Source organism: Sciurus vulgaris, assembly GCF_902686455.1.
Source record: "Sciurus vulgaris genome assembly, chromosome: 14".
NCBI lineage: Eukaryota > Metazoa > Chordata > Mammalia > Rodentia > Sciuridae > Sciurus > Sciurus vulgaris.
The window spans coordinates 56,470,154-56,492,619 of record NC_136475.1 but is presented as its reverse complement, the minus strand read 5'-3'; the positions used below and the strand labels follow the sequence as shown (position 1 = coordinate 56,492,619).

General features: G+C 34.5%; 1 protein-coding gene across 30 annotated transcripts in view; it reads right to left on the bottom strand.

Annotated features, from left to right (window-relative positions):
- Positions 1-22,466, bottom strand: part of NRXN1 (neurexin 1) — a 1,087,847-nt gene that overhangs the window by 586,211 nt on the left and 479,170 nt on the right. For 23 of the 30 annotated variants that reach the window (XM_079110028.1, XM_079110037.1, XM_079110040.1 and 20 more), the window contains 3 exons: positions 17,897-18,280; positions 11,198-11,401; positions 8,581-8,607 (listed from right to left, as the gene is read on the bottom strand). In XM_079110028.1, the coding sequence (XP_078966154.1) occupies positions 8,581-8,607; positions 11,198-11,401; positions 17,897-18,280 (615 nt within the window). The remainder of the gene's footprint in view (positions 1-8,580; positions 8,608-11,197; positions 11,402-17,896; positions 18,281-22,466) is intronic. The other 7 variants (XM_079110047.1, XM_079110063.1, XM_079110048.1 and 4 more) reach the window with 1 other exon arrangement.

Here is a 22,466-nt window from a genome sequence, read left to right as displayed (position 1 = left end):
TTGCATAAGCTACTGCCTCTGTACTCAATGACATGTAAAACATTTCAGAATTCTTCAGATTCTATATTTATTCACATTAGAAATTTTCTGATTTCAAAGCTGTTGATCTCTCTAGCTGATTATTAAATGAAGTGAGTGTCACTAGCTAGGTACATTCTTAGGCAAAATGCAAAATAAATTGTTAATTCTTATCTGAAATAAACATTCCTAAAGCAATTTTAACTATAAGTATTATCTATAGAAAACTGATTTTGTAATTTAATTGATTTCAAAAGTAATATGCATAAAAATATTTTGAGTTTTATTAGTTTGATCTCTTGGGAAAGGTGATGGAAAGGTAAAAAATTCTCACAGTTGTATAAATGATACATTTGAAGAACAAGTAATAATAAACAATCTCATAAATAAGCACAATAAGAAAAACAGTAATTTATGTACTTTCAGCCTTCCTTGATTAACTTTTGTGGAAATTATTTTAACAATGCATTTTTTATGTGTCTTTTCTTTGTTCCCATTGATAACAAGTGAAAAGAATGGATAAGAGTTCTGAAGACACTGAACCTTTCAATCCCCAAATTCTTTGATGGTGGTTCCATGCGTTTTGTCCCCCAGTTTAAAGAAACTTGCCCATTTTACTTATATGCCACATATTAACCAGTGATATATAGAAGAGATTGTATTTTATGGCTAAACTAAAAACAGGTTTAGTCATATAACTTGAGAAAATGAGCATTGTAGGCCTGTGGGTTTCTGTGGGTCTGTGCTTCCCCTTGAAGAGAGTGTGCTTTGTGGCCCCTGCTCTCATAACAGCTGATTGGATCAACAGTAGGCATCCGCCCACCAAAGCTAAAATATGATGAGGGACTTGGGTGATGAGTTGATTTGAAAACTTTGTCCAAGAGGACAAAGGGGAGTTTCCATACATAACATAAGTAGATTCAACAGCTGAGGAAAGAGCAATGATAATAACAACAAAAAAGAACATGAACAGGAAAGGCAGAGGATAGGAACTATGAGGGAAAAGAAACCAAAGAGCAAGTAGAAGACATGGAAAAGTAAAAGCAGAAGCAAGGCAGTAATAAGAAGAGTAGCGCAGAGACCAGAAAGAGGGAGGATAATTAAGTGATATAATGGCAAAACATTGAGAAGGGAGTCTTGGATCACAGCAGGGATGGCAAGTTGTCTAAATCACTACTGTTTGCTCAACAATCTAGTTCCTGAACTCTATTCTAATATCCCCAAGTCCTGTCTATGTTGTGACTGAAATTATTTCTTGTTTATGTCAATTATTAGTATGTCCTTGTAGTAAACATTCATTACCTAATATAACCTATATATGTGATATGTGTCTATTCATTTGATTTTGAAAGAATTTAACCCAGTATAAGTTAGTATAAAGTATCATAGACCCAAAATAAATTGTTTCCAAGTGTTGACCAGTAATGACCTTTAGGAGTTATTTTTTAAGAAAGAAGTAAGAATGCTTAGCAATGCTGAATTCAAATGCTCAAAAGTATAGTCTCTTAAATGCACTAGAAATACACTTTTAATTTCTAGGAAAAGTTACCAATTGGCTTAAAAAGTTCTTCCTTTGCATGTAGTGGTATCGTTCAATCAAAAAGATGTTTGATAGCATGACTTCTGAGTTAATAAGAGCTGAATTAATGAGTTTTGGTTGTACCAAAAAAAAAAAAAAAATTCTAAAATTTAGGAAAACTGAGAGAACTTTTAAGTCCTCGAATGTCTCCGAAACCTACACAGAAGTTTATTTAGCTACATAAATAATTAGTTAAATAATAAAACCTTTATTTATCTAAATCAAAAACTTTTTAAAAAAATCAAAATTCTTCAAAGTCTTTTAAACTTTTCATTTTCTGAGAGTTAGATCATGGTGTCATATTGAAGAATACTTGTGCTCCTACAGATGGAAGCCATTTACCCTAGCTTTCATGCAATTGAGTGGATAAAGCCATCATCTTCTAAATGTTCCTTCAGTAGGTCACAGATTCACACTCTTGCTTAGTGGTAACATGGAAAATTGAAATCCATGACCATAATATTTGTTTGTATATTCTCTGACAGGTAAGCAATTAATAAGATATACATTATTAACAACTTTCTTTTGAGTAATATTAGAAATGCTAAAATTGAAGAGAGCTGTCTAATCTATACCTGTCCCCACTAGTAAAATGAGGGATTTGGCAGATACTTTAGAACACCTGAACATTAATACTGTCCTAGGAATGAGAGGCTATTTTAAATTCAAGCTCTTGAGTGCTTATTAGTCTTTTACATACTATAGAAGTTAACTTTTGACTTGAGTCATTACAGGCAAAAAAAAAAAAAAAATTAAAAGATTAAACATTCCAAATACAGAAAAAAATACTGTTTCCTTTAAAGCTAATGAAATTCTAATCATACATCTTACAATGAGGTAAGCTAAAAGAACAGAAAAAAAATTCTTACTAATAGTGAGGAATGTCTGATTCAAATTTTTACTCTTGATTTTCTACATTCATTGATAATGTGTTAAAATGCGATACCTTCAGAAAGAAGAAGATGAGGAGAAATGAAAGAAAGGGAAACAATAGAAAAGAAGAAATTCAAAGCAGTGAATGAAGTGGTCAGCGTTTAGAAATCAGTTCTAGCAATGTGACAAATAAAATTATCTGACCAACATGCTGTGGTCTCATACATTTAGTAGCAATTGCTTGTATGAAAGAAAACTCTCACAGAAACCAATAAAGGAATATCAAATTCCGAATGTTTACTCTGAAATGTTTTATGTTTTTCTGGCAATTTCTACCTAGGCCATTTTTACAGTGCCAACACCCAACAATGAAAGAGCATTTGTTGAATCTGATCAACAGTAATCTGAAATTGTGAATTACTTTCAGCACAGCTTTTTGCAGTAGCAATAAGAAAATGTTTTACTGAATAATAACTAAGTCTGGCTTCAGGATGAAGTTTTAACCTGCATAAGAGTAATCTTTTAGAATGCTGCAACATTATATATTTCCATATAACCAACGAGTAAACTTTTCACTCCAATAGAACAAAAGTCATCTACTTTTCAAATTGCCAGTTAGTATTTTATTGCCCCCATCTATGTAGCCATCTAAGTATGGAACAAAACCTACAATCTTCTTTAAATTTTATGTAAATTTTAACATGTGGCCGTGGCCAATTCAAATAAGCTTCCTTCAAATTTCATTCCAATTTTGATATTTTTCTAAAGATCATTGTCATGTCCAATTTATTTCACCCATTTTAGCTATTTTTTTTCCTGCCAGAAACTTACGATCTCCCTCTCTGTTTTATATACAATTGCTCTTACATTTTTGTTAAAAACAGTAATTTCTAAAACTGTCTTTTATCCTCTTTTCCCCTGTATATACTTTCAATGGAAAACAATCACCACAGAAACAAGCAAAACTCCCATTTTATGAATTTGTATTTTCACCTTTCTTTATTCCTTGAGCAGTTTCTATCCCAGCTGGTAGACAGGCAGTGACTAATAAACACTACCAAATAAGAGATTATTATACATTATGGGGGGTGGAGGCAGATGACTCCCTTTTATGACTCTCTGCTCTCCAGGCACTTCGAGTCTGTTCTGAACTGCACATTTGCTTCATGTTAGCAAGCGCCAGCCCCCAGAAATTTCCTCATATCTTCTTAAGTAGCCTGCCAAAAGGCAGCCTGATCAAAGCAATCTAATATGGCTTAAGTGCCACTGGTTGACATTTTGCATTCTTTTATTGCTTTCCATTTTTATCTACATAGAAAAGTTGGTGATAACTAATATCCAGTTGATCTTTTCATTCTGGTAATAAAATGATAATACAAAGATCTTATTATCCGCCCCAGACATCCATCAAAGTACATTTTCCAATAACACATTGCTCAGAATGTTTCTTATCAATCTCCAAGTCAAAAGTAAGGTTAAGTACTTGCCCTCAGATTCCCTTTGGTCTCCAATACACGGGCACTGAACCACAACAAGAATTTGAACTTCAACCCTTGACATTTTGTCCACATTAATGTCATCTGGAATTTTATCATTTTTGCATCTTAAACTACTTTCTGTGAGAAGCCAAAAGGAGTTGGACATTCTGCCTGCTAAAATAATTGTTTTCAACCCCAGAGTGTTTTTTATTCTTGTAGGAAAACAAGAGGAATGAGTACAGGAGAAAGCAACATTATAAATGGGAAAGTAAGAAGAGTGAATGTGGTAGGAGGGAGGAGCAGGTGGGCAGATGAGACCCATACATAAGGCATAAGGAAATTCAAATAAAGCAAATGAGCAAAAAGCCTCACATATTGCAAGTTCATTAAAATCTATTTTTCTATGAATGTACAAGTAGCCCTAAGCCTTCCTGTGAGCAAGAAGGCTATTTGTGATTATGCTGTCATTTTGGAAAAACAAAAACTATAGAAAACATTAACAGAAAAAAGTATAAAAGCCTCTTCGCATCCACTTCACCAAGTAGTGAGTTACTGAGCATTTGTACTCAGCTACAGCTGATAGAAGCAGTTTTAGTTTTCAAATTTTCAAAACATGTAAACCTTCATATATCACAACACTAATATTTTTGAGGGATAACACGAGAGAGAGAAAATGCACTATTTAATCAAGCAATACACTACTAAAAAGGCCAAATTTTCAGGGAAAAAAAAAAAAAACAGTCTAAACTGTTTAGATTTATTTTGGGAATTGTTTGGAATTATTGGGCATCTTGGTCTCAGAGTTACCAAGACATTGAGCTCTGTGTTTTGGCAGACAAAAAGAATACAGAATGAGACCAAGAGTCTGTGCAGACCCTGCTAATAATGTACTTGAAAGGATTTCACAAGGAATGGAAAACTCCTTTTGCATTCTTTATAGTTCAAAGACTTAATAGGTTTCATTTTCAATACTATGAACCAAGCAAGAGGCTGTCAAACACTCACCTTTTCATGCAAATAATTCTTGAAAATGATTTGTTAATATTCAGTATGTTAGTAAAGATTTTTTATGATAATTTTTATAAGTCTATAATTTTTTATTAATTCAAGCAATTTTTCCCCCTTATGTTAAAAGAATGTCTTTATAATCATTTTCCAACTATCTTTATTAAAATTTCCTGTACTGTTCAGGGAAGAAATTATTAGAGTTGAAAGATGGTGTATCTTTCAGCAACTTTGATATAAAATTATTGAATCATGATACTTATTTTCAATACTGGAGAAGATGGAAGAGGCAAAGGTAATCTAAATGTCCCTTATTCCCATCCTGAAGAGAAGAGATAGTCATCAATAACACATCTTTATTCTCACTTTCCAGTTCAAGAATTTTCAAAAACTGCCCTAAGTCTAATTCCAAGTTGCAGATACAAAACATATTTTTGCAATGATATATGCTAATGTATATCAGTGAACTCATACTGGTCTGGGATTGTGGGTAGACACATTTTGTTTGTAATCAGAAAGATCAAAACACTCATTTTGACAGTGGCAGGGCCACTATTCATAGAGATGGCCCATTTTAAAAAGTACCCTATCCATGAATGAAAACAAGTTTTTGACTTTTAAATGAAAGGAGACTATCTTTCTTCCATTTAAAGATTCTTGATAGCTTTGCCTCTAAGGGGGAAAATTGTGTCTGCAAGGAATCTGACAGAGACAGTTCCAGGAATTCAAAACAGCCCTTTCTCAGAGAAGCTTAACAAAGGGCTGTCCATGGAAGAGTCTATCACTGCATCTAAACTAGTGACACAGGAGCAGCTGAGGAAAAAGACATATCTGCCATCTCTTACAGTTCTGCAGGTTTGAATATATGCAGCCAGGTCCTCCTCACCCATTCTTTAATATTTAAGATTGGAGAGTCTGACACTATATGTGTTTTATTTTCCATATCAAGTACAGATGCTGTAAACTTAGGGGAGGGAAAGTGTGGGAGAAGATGACTATAGAAAATGCTAAGCGATTTTAGGTGAACATAGGAAAATCTGAGAAGGTTTCTCTTCAAACTTAATAATTGAGAGTTTAATATTAGATCTCAATGTAAGATAATATGTTATGGCTTATATATTTCCTGTGGCAATTTTCTTAAAGACATCAATTGAAGCACTTCATATTAATCTCACAACACAGTTCAAATCATAATTATGGTGCAATTTTTAGAGAAAGAAGATTGTATTATATAACTGTGATTTAATAAATGTATATTAATCCTCTCAGTTTCAGGCAAACCTCAGACTCACAGAGAATACATATAATAAATCAGGCTTTCATTCAACTATGAGTTGGAATAGAGATATTTTTAATTTATTTTTATTGGTTAGCAAATGCACTCTAGATAGAAATGTTGACTCATTTAATTACTGTTAGATTTGCATCATTTGTTTTGCATATTCCTACATTTCCTCAAATTGAATCTTCTTCATAAAATATAAGCTCCCAACTACCTCTGCTCACTATTTCCGAAGTAAGACAAAAGTATAGGAAATGACATTACCTGGTCATTGAATGTTCTTTCCAGTGACTGCTGTCCAGTTAAGGCATGTGCAGTCCTTTCCAGTTGTGCACTGAAAGCTCATGATCATTCATTCAATTAAAGTAATTTAAGTATAAATCATACTCTTTAAAAGGGGAAAATTTTAACCGGCAAGAATCCTGTCTTCAACATTATTCTTCTGTGGACTATCCAGAGGAAAAAATCAACTTCCCTTAATACCAGAGTCTCATGGTATTGGTAAAATAAGTACATGAATCTATGAGGGTAGTTATAATAAACATATATTTTTTAAAGTCATTGATGTAGTTAGAAAACAGAGTCACATTTGATTTGGTTAATTTCATCAATTGTTAGTGTTTAAATAGTACCATTTTATGATTTTAATGATCTATCTTTAATGTAATCAAAAGAAAATTATATATAAGATAGAGGTTTAGAAAGGTATATTTCCCCACAATTGACAGGGGGTTACTGGGGATTGAACTCAGGGGCACTCCACCAGTGTGTCACATCCCCAGCCCTATTTTGTATTTTGTTTAGAGACAGGGTCTCACCAAGGTGCTTAGTGCCTCACTCTTGTTGAGGCTGGCTTTGCACTCTGGATCCTTCTGCCTCAGCCTCCTGAGCGGCCAGGATTACAGGCATGAGCCACTGTGCCCACCGCCCCCCCCTCCATATTTTAAGATCAAGAAAATCCATAATCAAGTGTTTCATGAGTTGACACTTTGCCTACATCTATGTCTCAGAGCTGAAAGCAAAGTGGATCATAATATGAGACCCGTAAAATATGCAGTCCTTTTCAAAAAGCAGAGAAGAGATAGGATTTAAAAATTCCATTTTTATGGAAGTCTAGAAAGATTATTTTCAGGAACTATTCTGTTTGAGGTGACTTTTTAATAACTGGCATGTAAACCATACTTTGTAAAAGATTAAATGTCATAATTCATTTACCTTTTTATGTGATTGGATACTCACTTGTATGCTACTTTAAAAGATATTAAAATATATGAATGCAAATGTGAGTTGTATGAATATAAATATGAACATTTGCAATAGAATTATTTTTATTAGAAAAATCATCTTGCTTTCACAAATTTAAGACCACCATTTTGTTCATCAGAAGACTTACTGCCTTTTGGAACCACAGCCTAAAGTTTGGGACATGAACTCCATGAACTCACATTCAGTTTTCTTCCAAGGAAATAGAACAATGTTTTACCATGATATTGAGTGAAGAGAAGTTTGTTAGAGTCATTTTATTAAATAAGCTAATGACTTTGTGATCATTGGAGATTTCTTTATGTGGTCAGCAAAACCTGGAAAAGAAAAACCTAAACATTGATGTAAAGAAATAAAATAAATTTACTCTTTAGATAATGATATAACTCAAAATAAAATCACAGTCCTTATCTCCTTTCAGATCTCTAGTCCAAGTTCAAACAAAACTCAGTCCATGCATCTTTTCCAACTCATTATTTGGCATGCATATCACAGATTTGAAGGGTTTTGGTTATTTTTGCAGTATGTGATAGGGATGTAAAAATTCATTATGTAAATCATCTTAATGATCAAGGATGAACTCTTTAATAATTTTCTAAGAACATATAGCTTGGAAAAACACACTTTGCTATGTGAAACTTTGAGTTTAGAAGGATTTAATAGTTTAATTATCAAAGTGAGAGAAATTAAATACTTGTTTTCCATATTTAAGAGGTGAAAACTGAAGAAAATAAGACTCACAGTATTTTCTACTATTTGATTTTGAAGGGAACAACTGGAGTCCTAGATCTGGCAAAACAGAAATGCCACTTGCAGTACCTGAAGGTTTATACAGGAGTTTGCATTTTGCTAAAAAATACTTGCACCTCTTTTCCCACTTAAATGGGAAATGCAGTGGGAAACTCTTCAGCTGTACAGTTTTCAACCATGAATTTTTACAACCCAGATGATGGACCGGTCTACTTCAAAGGTGAGATCATGAGTTTTCTCAATGCATTTCTCTTGCTTTCTCTCTTTTTTTCTTGACTAGCTTACATCATAATGGAGGAATAACATTTTAAAAATTTTGAATAGGCACTTACTGGAATTACAGTTAATCCTGATACAATCTAGATGGGGAAGAATAGATGAAAAATGAAAATTTATCCTTCAAGGTAATAGCTGCAGACATCCAATAAAATCACAGTCCACCCTTCCGGGGACAGACACATGCAAATATGGCCACTCCATATCATTATACTTTACATACTTCTAGAACCCAGATTTATTGTTATAAAACTGCACCATTGGAAACAACAATAGAATGTTTTTTTTTTTTTTAAATGGCCAATTCAAACAAAGCTACATGGTGACAAATCTAAGTGAATAAAGAGTAGTTAACTGTCAAAGATGCTTGACTTAGACTGGCTGCAACTTTCTCCCCATCTGTGAAAGAACATATCATTGTTTTCAGCAAAATTTAAAAGTGCTCCGTCACAATGGGGTGCAGTGCAAGCTCAGCTAGGCTCAGACATCTTGGACCTCCGAAATCTAATATCCCACAAAGGCCAAAAGAGTCCTTCAAAATTGAAGTGGTCAAATGGAGAGCAAGTTAAAATTATTCTCATCTCACCCTAATGTTTTATTTTTGTTTGTTTGTTTCTTAATTTTATTTGCCTGGGTGCAAATAGATAACAGCCAGATGTTGGCTGGCTTCCATACCTTGTATTAATTGGAGGAAGGAACAAAACAACTGTACGTAACCTTTAGAAATGACAGTAGTTATGGGATAGTCATTCTTTAGAGCACACAAGCCTATGCCTTTCCTAGAAGCTACAAATGTTGTCCCTATGGAAAAAGTGTCATGATTAGTACTGCTATTGATTTTTCCTTTCTTATGCTGGTTTCTTCACATGAAAGCAGGTACTATAAGATCAGAATGTCTGGTGTGGATAACACAGACTGTGATTACAGTGGTTATTTTTTAAAAAAAAATTATGTGGAATGTTTGTGTTTATATATAGTATACACTTGTTGGCTTTGGTTTTAATATTTAATGCCTTTGGGGAACATGAAAAATATAAACCTAGATTCTGTTTCCATATAGCTGAGTTTGTCATGTGTCGTCAACCGCATCAGAAAAGTGGTTGCAAACAGCCAAGGACCAGCACCTACACAACTCTTTCTACAGAATGCTTTGCTGTTGAAAATATTCTCAGGAGTGTTTCCAGTTTAACAGTCTCTTGACTACAATTAGGTGATTGTTTTTGATTGACCTGTAGTAACCTAGCATTGTCACTAGAGGGAACTCTAACAGAACAGTAGATGATAGTGCTGTGTGTTAAGTAGTTAAAAACACAAGAACTTTATTATTTAACTTAATTTCACTGGTGTTAGTTGAATGTAAATATATGCAATAAGCTGTCAATGGGTGAATTTTATATTTTATGAGTTACAATTCTGCCCAGCACAATTTGAAATTGTAGGTAGGTTTGTCATAAATGCTTCATGGCATCACATTTGACAAGTCCTTTTTATGCATTTATGTAGTTTAAAATTTTTATTTTCCTTCCTCTGTTCATTCATTTCTATATGTGCTTAACACTTTCTTGAAATACAGTAAAACCTCATTCATTTTTGCTCCTTTTATTTGGAGTTAATGTTAATATTGAAACTTATTGGGCAGAATAACAAATCTTCATTTTGTAAGAACTCAGATCTCCTTGAAAAAAAAAAATTAAAATAAAAAAGAAAACCTGTAAACAAGCCACACTTTGAAAGTCCAAGTTCAGGATCTGAACTGATTTCAAGTACTTCACTGTGAGACGATGTCATATTTTGCAAGAAACAATGTGCAAATTATGGATAATTCTTATCTGTTTATTAAAATTAGCCTTGCAAGCCCTTTCCTTGACAAGATTTTTCCACTTATTAATTTGTGATTTTGAATGCAATTGAAAAAGAGTAACTGCTTACATTTTAAAATCTATAATTCAGATTTTCTCTTAATTCAGCCTGACCTTTCCCCATAATGCATTCAGATTGGTGAGGTTTTACTGTAGTGACTGTTTCTTACTGCTACACATAAGCAGGAAAGCATTGTGTTTCTGTAGAAGAGCCTGTGTCCTTAGTGTTCTCATGGCTGTTTGCTGAGGGCCGCAGACTTTGGGCGTTGAAGGGTTGTGGATTGCTGTTTGATAGCAAAATATCACCACACAGTACTTCAAAACAAAAAAGATGGAGAACCACAAAGGTGACTATTCAAAGGAGAAGCCCATGGGAGAGTGTAAGAACAACTGTTGATCTAGAAGACAAAGCTGAAATTGATATTTTGTTTGCAAATTAAGTAAAACTAGACAGATTTTTATTTATCTGCAAGAGTATCATCTATAGCCAATCAGAAAGTCAATAAATATAACAACAGGGAATTCGGTTCAAGGCATCACTAAGCCTCGCAATTTACATTTTCAATTCACCTCACTGATAGATACAGCTTCCCTTTTAAGAACCTTCAGTGGTAAGAATCACAAAACAGTAAGTTATGTTAAACATAAAAACAAAAAGATGTCCCCCCCTAAACCTAAATTAACTTAAATGATGGAAATAAGACCATTAAGTGTTTTAACTTTCCATGGCAAACAGGCTACTTGATAGATGTTTGCAGGCAAAACTGAACAAAAAAGTGAATTGTTAGTTCAATGGTGGAAGTCAGATTGTTACCTAGATTGACCGTCAGTTTCACACGCCCCGCATCCAGCTCCAGGCGGAGGGTGTCTGCAGAGTCTCTGGACGTGGTTGCCATCAGAATGCCATACGCACGCTGGGATCGGAACCGTAGGGACACATCCTCTGCCTCTGTGTGCATCACCACGGGGAGCTGGATTTTCATAAACATACTCCCATCATAGCTCAAAACCGTGGCCTCTATGGATGGAAAATGAATATAGTAAGTTCTTGGTCATTTAAATGCATTTATACTTTGAAAGGGAAAATGGGAATCTATAAAAGATTTCTAGAGACACCACAAGACTACAAAATCAGTTCATCTGCTTCAGAAAGGTGATTTTTTTTTTCTTTAAGAAAATTGGAAAGAAATATCACAATACAGAGAACTTCCTTTTTGAAGTATCTGCTGCAGCTTAGAAACAGTAGCACCTCTTCTTTTTGTTCCCATAACACATTCCACCTATAGCACTGACTATGTTGGAACTCAACTGTTTTATATGTACCCCCTTCTCAAGAGCAGAGGTCACACTCTTTTGCATAGCTACAATGTGAACCTGGTTGAAAATATCAGCAGTTATGGATCATGTTTATGGACAGCTGCGGCCACTGACTGCATCTGAGAAATCAGTCAGTCCTGCCTAGATTCTGAGTCTACATGTGTAAAACGAGAGGGTACTATGGGAAGATCGCTGAAGCTTGGTCTGCCCAAAAAACTCGATGGTGCCAAGAGAAGTTACTAGTATCATATTTTCATAATCTCTATCCTAAAAATTAAAAATAGCATATGACTTAAACAGGAATGAAGCCAACCCTTTAACAAAGGTGATTTTCAAAAAGAAAAAAGAAAAATCTATAGTATATTACCAAGGAACAAAGGCTGCTTCTTCTGAGCCTCTCTTTAACAAGGTAATTTTTTTTTTTTAAAGCACAAATAGTAACATCATTTTAAGGTTCATTTACAGGTAAGGAGTAACTTAAAACACTATCTACAGGTCACAATCTCAATGTCCTGAAAATATTAAGCCTTCACCAAAATGTCAACAACTATAAACCATGGTTATATTGAATAAGAATGGATGGGGACTGAGGATCCTGGGTGGGCGTGTGTTACTAAACTAAGGTAGATTTTGTTAACAGAGAAATTGCCTAATACTATATTAAACACATAAAGACACTAATAGCAAAAACCGTTGATGACAAACTGCTTTAAGAAAGAGTCAGCACCCCTTGATGTTAAACACCATATGGTCGCAAAACACTGAAAAACAAGTGGGTGTCACTGTGCTTTCTGATTGGTTCTGGTAACTCAGTGCCTTTTAATAAAAGAAAAAAAAAACTATGTGGAATTAAAATACACTAGGAAATTCTCATTATCTTGGCTATTTACACGGCACAAGCAATTAACTTTACTGATACAACTGTGCTTATTATTAAGACTATATTTTGGAGTTGTGGTTTGGCAAGTTTTATCTTTCATAAAGTCAGAAAAGTCAAGCACTGTTGCTAAGAGACTTTAAACATCCTTTGTTGTCATTGTAGAACAAAATGTGCCTTCAAGATATGGAGAAGTGCTATGTGGCTTTCCAGGTCTCCCTCCCTCACTTTCCATCTACCTCTTGAATCAAGGTATAATCATCAACACACATATTCACTCCCTGTAGTATTTACTCACTGTCCTGACTTCCTTCCTGGGCTCTACCATGCAATTGCCTGTTCGACATCTCTAGCTGGAATACAATAGGCATCTTACTATACTATTAATTCACCTACCCTAAAATGAACTAACTCAAAACGTGTTTCTTTTCCGATCTTTTCTATCTCAGGAATCTATCCATATTGCTCAGACCCAAACTTTTCTGATCTCTCTCTTATCTCCTCTGCCATTTCTGATTGATTTGCAAGTTTTCAAGTTTCATATGCTCTAATTCCAACCTGTCTCCTGATTGCTTCTTGCCATTGCTGCTAAAGTACCCCAGACTCCCTTCTCTCACCCCTACTAAGATCACATCTCCCTCAGTGGTATTCCTGCTTCTATTCTTTCTTCCTACACACAGCAGCCAAGTTAAACTCTAAAAGAAGTAAATCCAATTATTAGATAGCTCACTGCTTAAAACACAACTCTCCTCCATAATTTTCTACCTGAATTTCAATAACATCTGTACTCATTTTTTTTTTTTTTTTTCCTTTTTTAACTATAAACCTCAGTGTCACCCTGGGCCTAGCCCATCTCGGGTCTCAGCTTTTAGTTCACTCCCCTCATTTAACAAGCTCCAGACACACTGATCTCATGTTCTCATTGGTGCCTGTACCATGAATCCCTCCACCTTGAATGGTTTCACCCTAGCTCTTTCAATGGCTGGTTCTTTCAGTGGTTGGGTCTCTAGTCAGATGTTATCCCTGAAAGGTCTGCTCCCTGCTCCAGTTATTCCATATATAATTATATAGGATATTACTAGCTCTCATTTGTTTGTACGATGCTAATTATATTCATGCCTCAGAATGCAAGTGCCTTGAGAGCAAAAATCAGTCTCTCATATCTACTACTCTATCAGCAGCAAGTGCCTCAGTGAGTACTCAGCCAGACACACAACTGAAACTCCATAAACAATTTCACTTGATACTGAAAGCATCTGAAAGAACTTCTCTGAATTTGTATATAAAGCTTACATAAATGCTCAGTGAAAGAAACTAAGAATTTCTTCTGCCTCTTTTAAGTGGAATCCAGTTTGCATGTGACAAAATATTCCTTCAAGTCTACTTTGAAGGCCAAAACTGGGCTGCAAAAGACAGACTTGGAAAGGTATCTATTAATCAAAAGTAGGGCCCCAAGGTTAGGCATTGAAGTAATAACCACTGAGAAAATAAAATAAGATCTTAAAATACAGTGATTCTATATCATATCACAAATTTTTCCAATTAGATAAGAGATTCCCTAATGGGAAGAAAATTGAAAACAACAGAGGTTAGTGCTAATAATCAAGTAGTAGTTACTCAACAAATAATAAAGAATAAAATTACAGTGAGCTATGGAAAAAAATGTTTTATGTGTAACCTTAAACGAACTTTGAACTTTACGTTCTCTTTTTCTGAACTTTAGCCAACTATGGTCCAAACAATAAATTTGCCAAGCAATAAATGCCTCAATATCAATTGAAGAACCATTACCAATGGTTAATAGGTTAATAAAACACTGTTAGTTTTCTCCTAGTTATTTAGTCTGTACAACTGGTCTCTATTTTTCAATAGTCATTTTTTTTTTAATCATCTAAGATTCTTCTATAAAAAAGTAGCTTCATTTGAAAACTAAGTAAGGGGTCCCATCCTTTTAAAAATGTAGATGGTCAACAATTGATCATAAATATACCATGAAGTACAATCCAGAGTGGGAAATAATCAAGATCACTGGACTTTAACATTCTCCAAAAAGCTGCAGGAATGAAACAACACAGTCAAGTGGTGAAACTTGAGTGCTTCTGAGTGCCATTTTAAACAATTCTCAATCTGAAGCTAACGTGTTGATAAATGACAACTGAAAGCCTAAACGATTCTTCATAATTAGAGTTAATGTTTAATTAGAGGAGAACTGGAAAATGCACAAGGTTATAGCCTAGAGTTGCCAAATAAATGTTAGACAACATCCTGACATTTGAAGGTTATGCTATTTGGCAGCATCCTTTAACATCAGAAAAATTATTTTATCATTTAGAACATAAAAAAGAGACCTTTAAAAGGCTAATTCCAGTACAATTCTTCCCAGTGGGAGAGAAAAACAGTTTTCAAGTTTGTCTTCTATATCTCCTTCTCCCTTGTCATTAGGTTTGATAAATTTGCTTTTCTGCATTATTTCTTGTTGCAGTCTAAAGCGTACACCTGTGCTCAGTTTTGCCGAAAGGCAGTCACATATTGTGATCAACCATGAAAATCAGACAGGGAGCCAAATTATATTGCTCTGACATCTGTCCCTCCATCTGCTGAGTTTTAACAAACAAGTATAAAGTAAACCTCTGATTATATCAATGCTCTCATTTTACCTATCACTGAGAATAATTTCTATATGGTCAAGTTTCTAAACGTTCTTAGTTTTATTAAAAACAAAACAGGAGGAAATATGCCAAATGTAATTCACATTCACTCATCATGATTTCTGTATTTTTCTTCCTTAAATGATCAATACACATTGAACAAAATGCTGTTTTCCTAAGTTAGCAAATATTTGTTCTTTCTTAAAAATCTGTTTGCTTCCTTAATGCAGAATAAAAATTTCCTGTAATATAATTGCAACATCATTTTCCATGCTGCAGTGTCCAAGGACTTGAGCATGCTTTTTAATTACTTTGAATAATTATGCCCATAAATTATCAATTATTGCTCAATAATAAAACAGAAACTCTATTAGTGCTGTTTTTCATTTTTATTTTTCATTTCAAGAATTGTCAATCGACTATTAAAGATCATTGGCCTTATGGGATCAAATGTATCTGGAGAAGAAACATAGTCAAAGTTCTTCTTTTGAATTGGATGCTCAGAGTCTTGGGCATGATCTTCTGTGTGCTGAACTAGGGCATAGCTGGGAACTGGACAGAAGCCAAATTCTGTGGCATCGAGCCTGACAACCATCCCACATTTCCCTTGTTCTCAGGAGGCACCACAATGTGAGTAAGAAAATTAATTCTGAAAAGCAAAGGGTTCTCACAAATGCTGGTGTCATCCAGAAACAAGAACTGCACAAAAATGACCATTTTATCTTCAACAACCAACCAACCTGGAGACAAAGAAATCTACAGAAATTTCCAGCCACCCATGAGATAAAAATGTATGCTAAATCCCAGTGATGAAGTTTGCTATTAAATTCTCATTTGCAATTCTGCCTATCCTTACCACCCTTCCTTCTAATTATTGCAATATATAAATATTCCTTTTCCCTCATTCTGGCTCAGAAAGCTCTACAATTTCTATTTCTATTTTTGCCATATGTAGTAGCAGAATATTGCCACAGGGTGGTACACCATGCATATTGAACTAAAGGCTTTTGGAATTCATGTGACAATTACACACTTTTCCAGCTTCACTTAACCAAAAGCAATGGAATAACTGGCAGCTTTCTGAATGATCAAAATTACAACAAAATTTTCAATCATGCAGGTCTGCTTGTCTCACATTATGACTGACTGTATTATACTTTGCTAGCTTCCTCACTTTTTCTTCTCTTTAGGCCGTTTTCTAAAACCAGACTAAACAATCAAATTTAAAATTAGGAAAGAAAATGCAGAGGAGATTTATGAAGAATATACCCATAGAAACTAAACTGCGTAGAAAGAGCTAAGTTCCAATGACAATTCTCAGAAATTATAATCAGGTACCAACATGAGTAAAATGAGTATTTTTATATGATAAATACCCATCTGTTGTCTTCTTTAATTATATGACACAGAATAGTGATAAGATGTTGGTATGTAATTTAATCTGTCATATTAATTTATTATTAATATTTATTAATATTAATATAACTGATCTAACTCTTTAGTATGATAAAGAATCAAAATCACACTTCAACTTTGAAGTATGTGCAAAAACCACCTTTTCGTTAAGAAATTTTAGGTTAATGAATTAAACTGTTTCAGGAATAAAGGAAAACAATAACTAAATGCTCATGGCTTTAAAAAAAAGATGCTAGGTACTTTAAGGCTAACTGTCTAATAGATCAATGCTATTTGCATCGTAAGAGAACAATGGAATGACTCATCAATATTTTTTCATATTGATTTTCAGTTCCATTGTAGAAAATAATTGACAATGGGTATAGTGACTAAAGCATTTATCTAAAACACTGGGTCGATAGAATGCCATGCTCGGAACTATTTGTTCTGCTATTTCTGCTGATAGCCTGGACTGCAGATCAGTTGGTGACAGTTTTCACTCTTCAGTTTTACTTTGACCCCTGTTCCTTTTCTTTTAAGAGAAAGGAAAAAGAAAACAAAATGTAGCTTTATCTCCTATACTACGAGGAGTGGGAGGCACCTGATCAGAGATCCATCGGGCAGAGTTAAGCCTTAAAATCAAATAAATAAATAAATCCTCCGCGATTGGTTAGGTTCTAACCAAAGGTAAGTACTTATGAAATTAGGATACACTTCTGAAAGTGTAGCATTTAAGTGTTGGTGTAACTTAAATGACTTAAAGTCGCTTGCTTTTCAGAGGATATGCTCCTTAAGCAGATGAAACATAGGGCCAGGGTACGTGCCCCTTAGAGCTTAGCTTGCTAGAAATGCTGTTTCTTGGCACAGATACTAGCCCTAGAGGCTGTAGATATGTCTAATTCATGTTCCCTCCTCCTGTTTTATATATTTATTTTTTATTTTTTATTTTTTTATTATCTAACGTCCCTGATGTGTAAAAACTTACGAAAGAGACAGCAAGTCGAGTCCACTCTACATCTTAGGCTCGGGTGTTAGAGGTTACGAAAAACCCATATTTGTATCCTTGAAATATACTGAAAGAGTCATATCTTCCCAGAATCAGGCCCTTGAAAATCATTAAGGGTACATAAGTAATCTCTGTCCAATACAAGGGTTCATAGTTTTTAGTCCAGCAGCATATCCTACATTATGTTTCAACGGTCAGTTCAGGTTTGAGGTGAACTTTTAATTTACTTTTTATCTTAGGGAGTTAGCTGCTAGGTGTTTGAAATCCTACCTCTCTCACAGGACCTGCCAAGATAGCCTGTTCCGGAACAATCACAGACATATCTGTTCCACCCATCCCTGCACATGCCATTATTTTTGCAAGGATTGCTAAGGCACGGTTTTGCTGTTTCCCTGGAGCAGGAGGGCTTCACTCCAGCGGTGCTTTGAACTTCAGCCATTTGCCGGATATCTTTGCTCTGGCCATCAATGAACAAATCCCTGATGCAGCCCACGTAGCCGTAGTTGAGCAGAGCAGTCCACACCTCAGTGGGGAAGACAAGGCCAGCCTTATTTTCTGGCAAGCCCCCCAGGTACAACTCATCATCCAAGTCCAGGATCTCACTCTCACCAGGAGCAGTGTAGGGCGTACGAAGTGTGTTGACAGAAATGGTACCTGTTGCCAAGACAAGAGAATACAGAGGTTTCCACAGAGCACAAAGTATTTTAATAATTCTTTCTTTCCCTTTTGCCTGCATAAGGGTGAACTCTTTGAGGGCAGATATTTATTAGTTTTCTTTCTATCCCCAAATGGCAAAGGACCCCACTCTGGTACTTCCAAATGGCATTAAGAAGCCTATGTGATTAACTAACTTTCTAAATAAAACAGATTAACTAAAATGGTCCTACTTGATTTTGAGAAAGAAAATCAGATTTTGCAGGTAACAAACTGTGTTTCTCAGACTTCAACAGCTTGGTCATTAGACAAATACATATATAAAAATATAGAAATAGGTGTTCTATCTCACTTTCCAGAATAAAGTCTGACTCCACTCTGTTAGTTCTTGCTTTCAAAGCTAGTATGTGTCAGCAAACCAAAGAAAGATCTTTTGTCCCCATCTTTAACTGTTTTGATTGGATGCAATGGTTTGACGGATTATCCATGTCTTAAATTTACTTCCTCATTCCTATCTGTCTGATCTATTGACCTACCTTTATGGTTTGGGTTTCTTTATCCATCATATGGGCATATGCTGTGTGTTAAATGTACCAGTGTCTGGATTATAACAGGCACTAGATAAGTGATCAGTATAACGTTTCAGTGAAAGAATCAAGTAAAATCAGTTGCTCACTTCTTTTTAAACCAAATTACTTATCTAAGTTGATAAGTTTTTTTTTTTTTCCACTTCAAATCTTAGGGAGGAAAAAAAAAAAAAACGATTGGTTTATAAGTATACAGGAATCCATGGTCTAAGTGAAATGAACAGGTATTCACCCACATGGGGATATTTGAGGGTCAGGGAAATATGTGAAATCCATGGAGGGAAAATGAAAGATCGAAAGCACTTCCTGATGAAAACGTAAGTGTCTACTGTCAGATTACCAAATATTCTGCAATAGTCTATCTCCAGAAAAATTTTTATAAAGATACAAATATGATACCTACGCAGGGCACCACATGGACCCATTACCACATTACCCCAGATTTTTTTTTAAGTCTAAATAATAATACGGAAGAGGTAGAGTCTGATAAAAGAGAAGAAATGAACAAAAGTCTAATGCAGGCTGTGGTGCTAGGAGAGAGACTTCGGGATTTAAGGAAAAAACCCAAGAGAGACCTGGAGACTGAAGTGTGGCACAAAAATGAGAAGAGTGAAGGGGTAAGAAGGTGCAATTTAGCTGCTTCACAGAATTCCTAACGCCCACTCCGTGTGGGGACACATGTCTAACTAAGTCTATGGGGCTGCTGACCCTACCTTGTGCCCAGGAGTTCCCTCCTCCAGCTGGACTGCAAAATGGGATCCGTCTTTGTGAGGGAGAAGGGCACAGAAGCCACTAACGGAGACGGACCAGGCGGCCAAGTCATTAAGGGGATATTTATCTCTCTAGACTTGCACAGAAAGAAATGGAAAAAGCTCCCAGGGGAGGAACACTCAAAGGCATTTCTATTTTGGCTTTCCAATGAGGGGAACATAATAGGGATTTCTGAGGGAGGCAGCAAGACGGGGAAAAGGACAAAGTATTCATTTTTACTGTTCACATTTGTGCCAGTGTCTAGAAGAAAAGTCTCATTCAGAAACATAGAGGCTCCATAAAATCCTACTTAGAATATAAGGAATGTTATTTGGGAACTTAAATATATAATATTAAGAGAGAATGGTGACTATTTTATCTTTTAAATAGACTGATCATTAAATGTATTTCTAAATAATAGTTTTATGTACAATACTATCCAAAATACTTGAGAAGTTAATTATGAGATGGTTTCCTACCCTCTGTAGCATCTAATATAAATTAGAATGAGATGAGAAAAAGTTAGTTGTAAGGATTAAAGGAAGGGTGAAGTTTTAAACAGCACATATTCACATTGGAAGCAAAGGACTACATGCAATGAACATAGTGACTTACGTTTTTAAGACAAAAGAGGGAGAAAGGTTACTCTTACAATTAGTTCAAGAATGCTTCGTAGAATCAATAGAATCTTCAAGGATTTGATATAAAAGTATGTACCACTGAGAATAGTTATAAGACAGAACTTAGCAAGTAACTATGATAAATTATTACAAGAGTGGGGATATATTTAAAAAATGCATATATATATGTAAAATATATACGCATGTATATATGTAAAATATTTATTGTTCCTAATTCCCACTTTATTTTATTTATGGAGCAAACTTGATTCAACTCTGGATAGAAAAAATAAAAATAAAAAATGCTTGACAAAAGAGGATTGTCCTTATTCAGGACTATAATCTGACAAAGAGGATGCTTGGAGGATTCCAGAGACAAGAGAATTGGGCAGCCAGCACACTTTGCTCTTGCCATTCCCTTTGGAGTTCATAGCTCACTGCACTGTGTCCACACTCTCAGGGGCAAACTGCTGCCAGGTATTTCAGAGAGTCATTCATGAACAGTTCAACAATGAGCATGAGAGACTGAGTCTCTTGGGTTTTGTTTATGGTGTGTCAGTGCCTGCTTTGAACTAAGTATTGTAAGAAAGTTCAGATGTTTTTATGAATGTGCTTGCTGACAAGGACAGAATAAAATACTCCCTATAACTTTGCCATAGATCATTTTTTTGTGATATAATTCATAAAGAACATAGTTTTCATGTTTCAAAGTACCCACCCCCAAAACACACACACTGAAACAAGTTTAGCAGAAAAAAAATTAACTCTACTGCCTCTAAGATACCCTGATATTTACTTTCTCATTGTATTCTTTTATTAAAATAAATGTAGCAAATTGATTTCAGAACCAACTAACAAGTTGCAACTCATAGTTGAGAAAACAGAGAGCATATCATATCCACAGTTCCTTAGTGTCCTCTTGAGAGAGAATTGTAGAGTTCTCATGTAAAGAAAAGGCAATGACAGATGAGAGAAAAAGAAAAGGGAGTATAATCCTAATTTCAACTCATGTATAAAGCAAGAAGGGTTAGAACTCTGATTCCTAGATTCAAAGTTAAGGAGACACTTTAGGCAAATGTGTTTGTCAGATATCCTTCATTTGAATATTCTGCAAATAAACCTTATGAAGAAAAAAATGACCAAAAAATCAAATACTGTTTTCTCTAATCTAAATGCACTTGGATTTTAGAAAATCTTTTTAAAAGAGATGGAAAATAGCCAAGAGTAGAAGTTAATTTAAGTTGGAATAGAAATGATTATTTTTATATTTTGAAGATTTACATAATAAAGACCCTTTGAAATGATAATTACATTTCATTGTTGAGTCAAATTCAAAAAGATATTTGTATTTTAACCTGTATGTGTCCTATACCTATCTAATACATGTCCTATACCTATCTAATAAAGGATTTGAATCACACATTTCCTTAATGATTTGACTATGGACATGATTCAAAGGACATACTCACCTGAGCAAAAGAGTCATAACAGAATATGAATGAGTTTAAACCAACTTAACAGAAACATATGAGCACAGTGAAATTTAAATCTTAAGGTTCCTGAGTGCTCAGTTCATTCTAATTGTGGTATCAAGACAGTGGTTACAAAGAACACATCACATGAATATTTAAACCTTGTTCACTGATAATTAAATGCAATTGAGTAGTTAACACAGATGTATACAGCAACAGAAAATAAGAATTTCCCAATGGCCTAAATGAAGTAAACAAATTTTTAAGAAAAAACTAAAACCTGGGAATACTATTGGCTCATCTATCTTGAGTTAATTGTATTTTTAATTATGAATTTTAGCCAGGTAAGCCTCATATCTTGATATGTTTGCTTTGAGATAGTTTGATTAATTCATATACTATACCTTCCACTAAAAATAAATTGTAAGTTTCTAGGAAACTAAATCAATACTTTATAAAAAACATTGTTTTATTTAGGCTGTTAAAATTTGTGGACAGTACTCATGTTTAGGAACTTATTTAGGTTAGTGCTTCATGCCTCAATATTTAAGAATCCAAAGCACCCTGCTACATTATGCTACTTTTTAAAGGAATAAAATTATAGCTATAAATGGTCATATATACACATTTCTTTTATAATTTTAATGTAGAAACCATATTAATTTTACTAACATTTAATCCATTTTTATGGCCTAAGCAAAAGAATAAAAAGTTCATAAGTGAAAAGTTGACATATACATTTAAGAATATTCAAAAG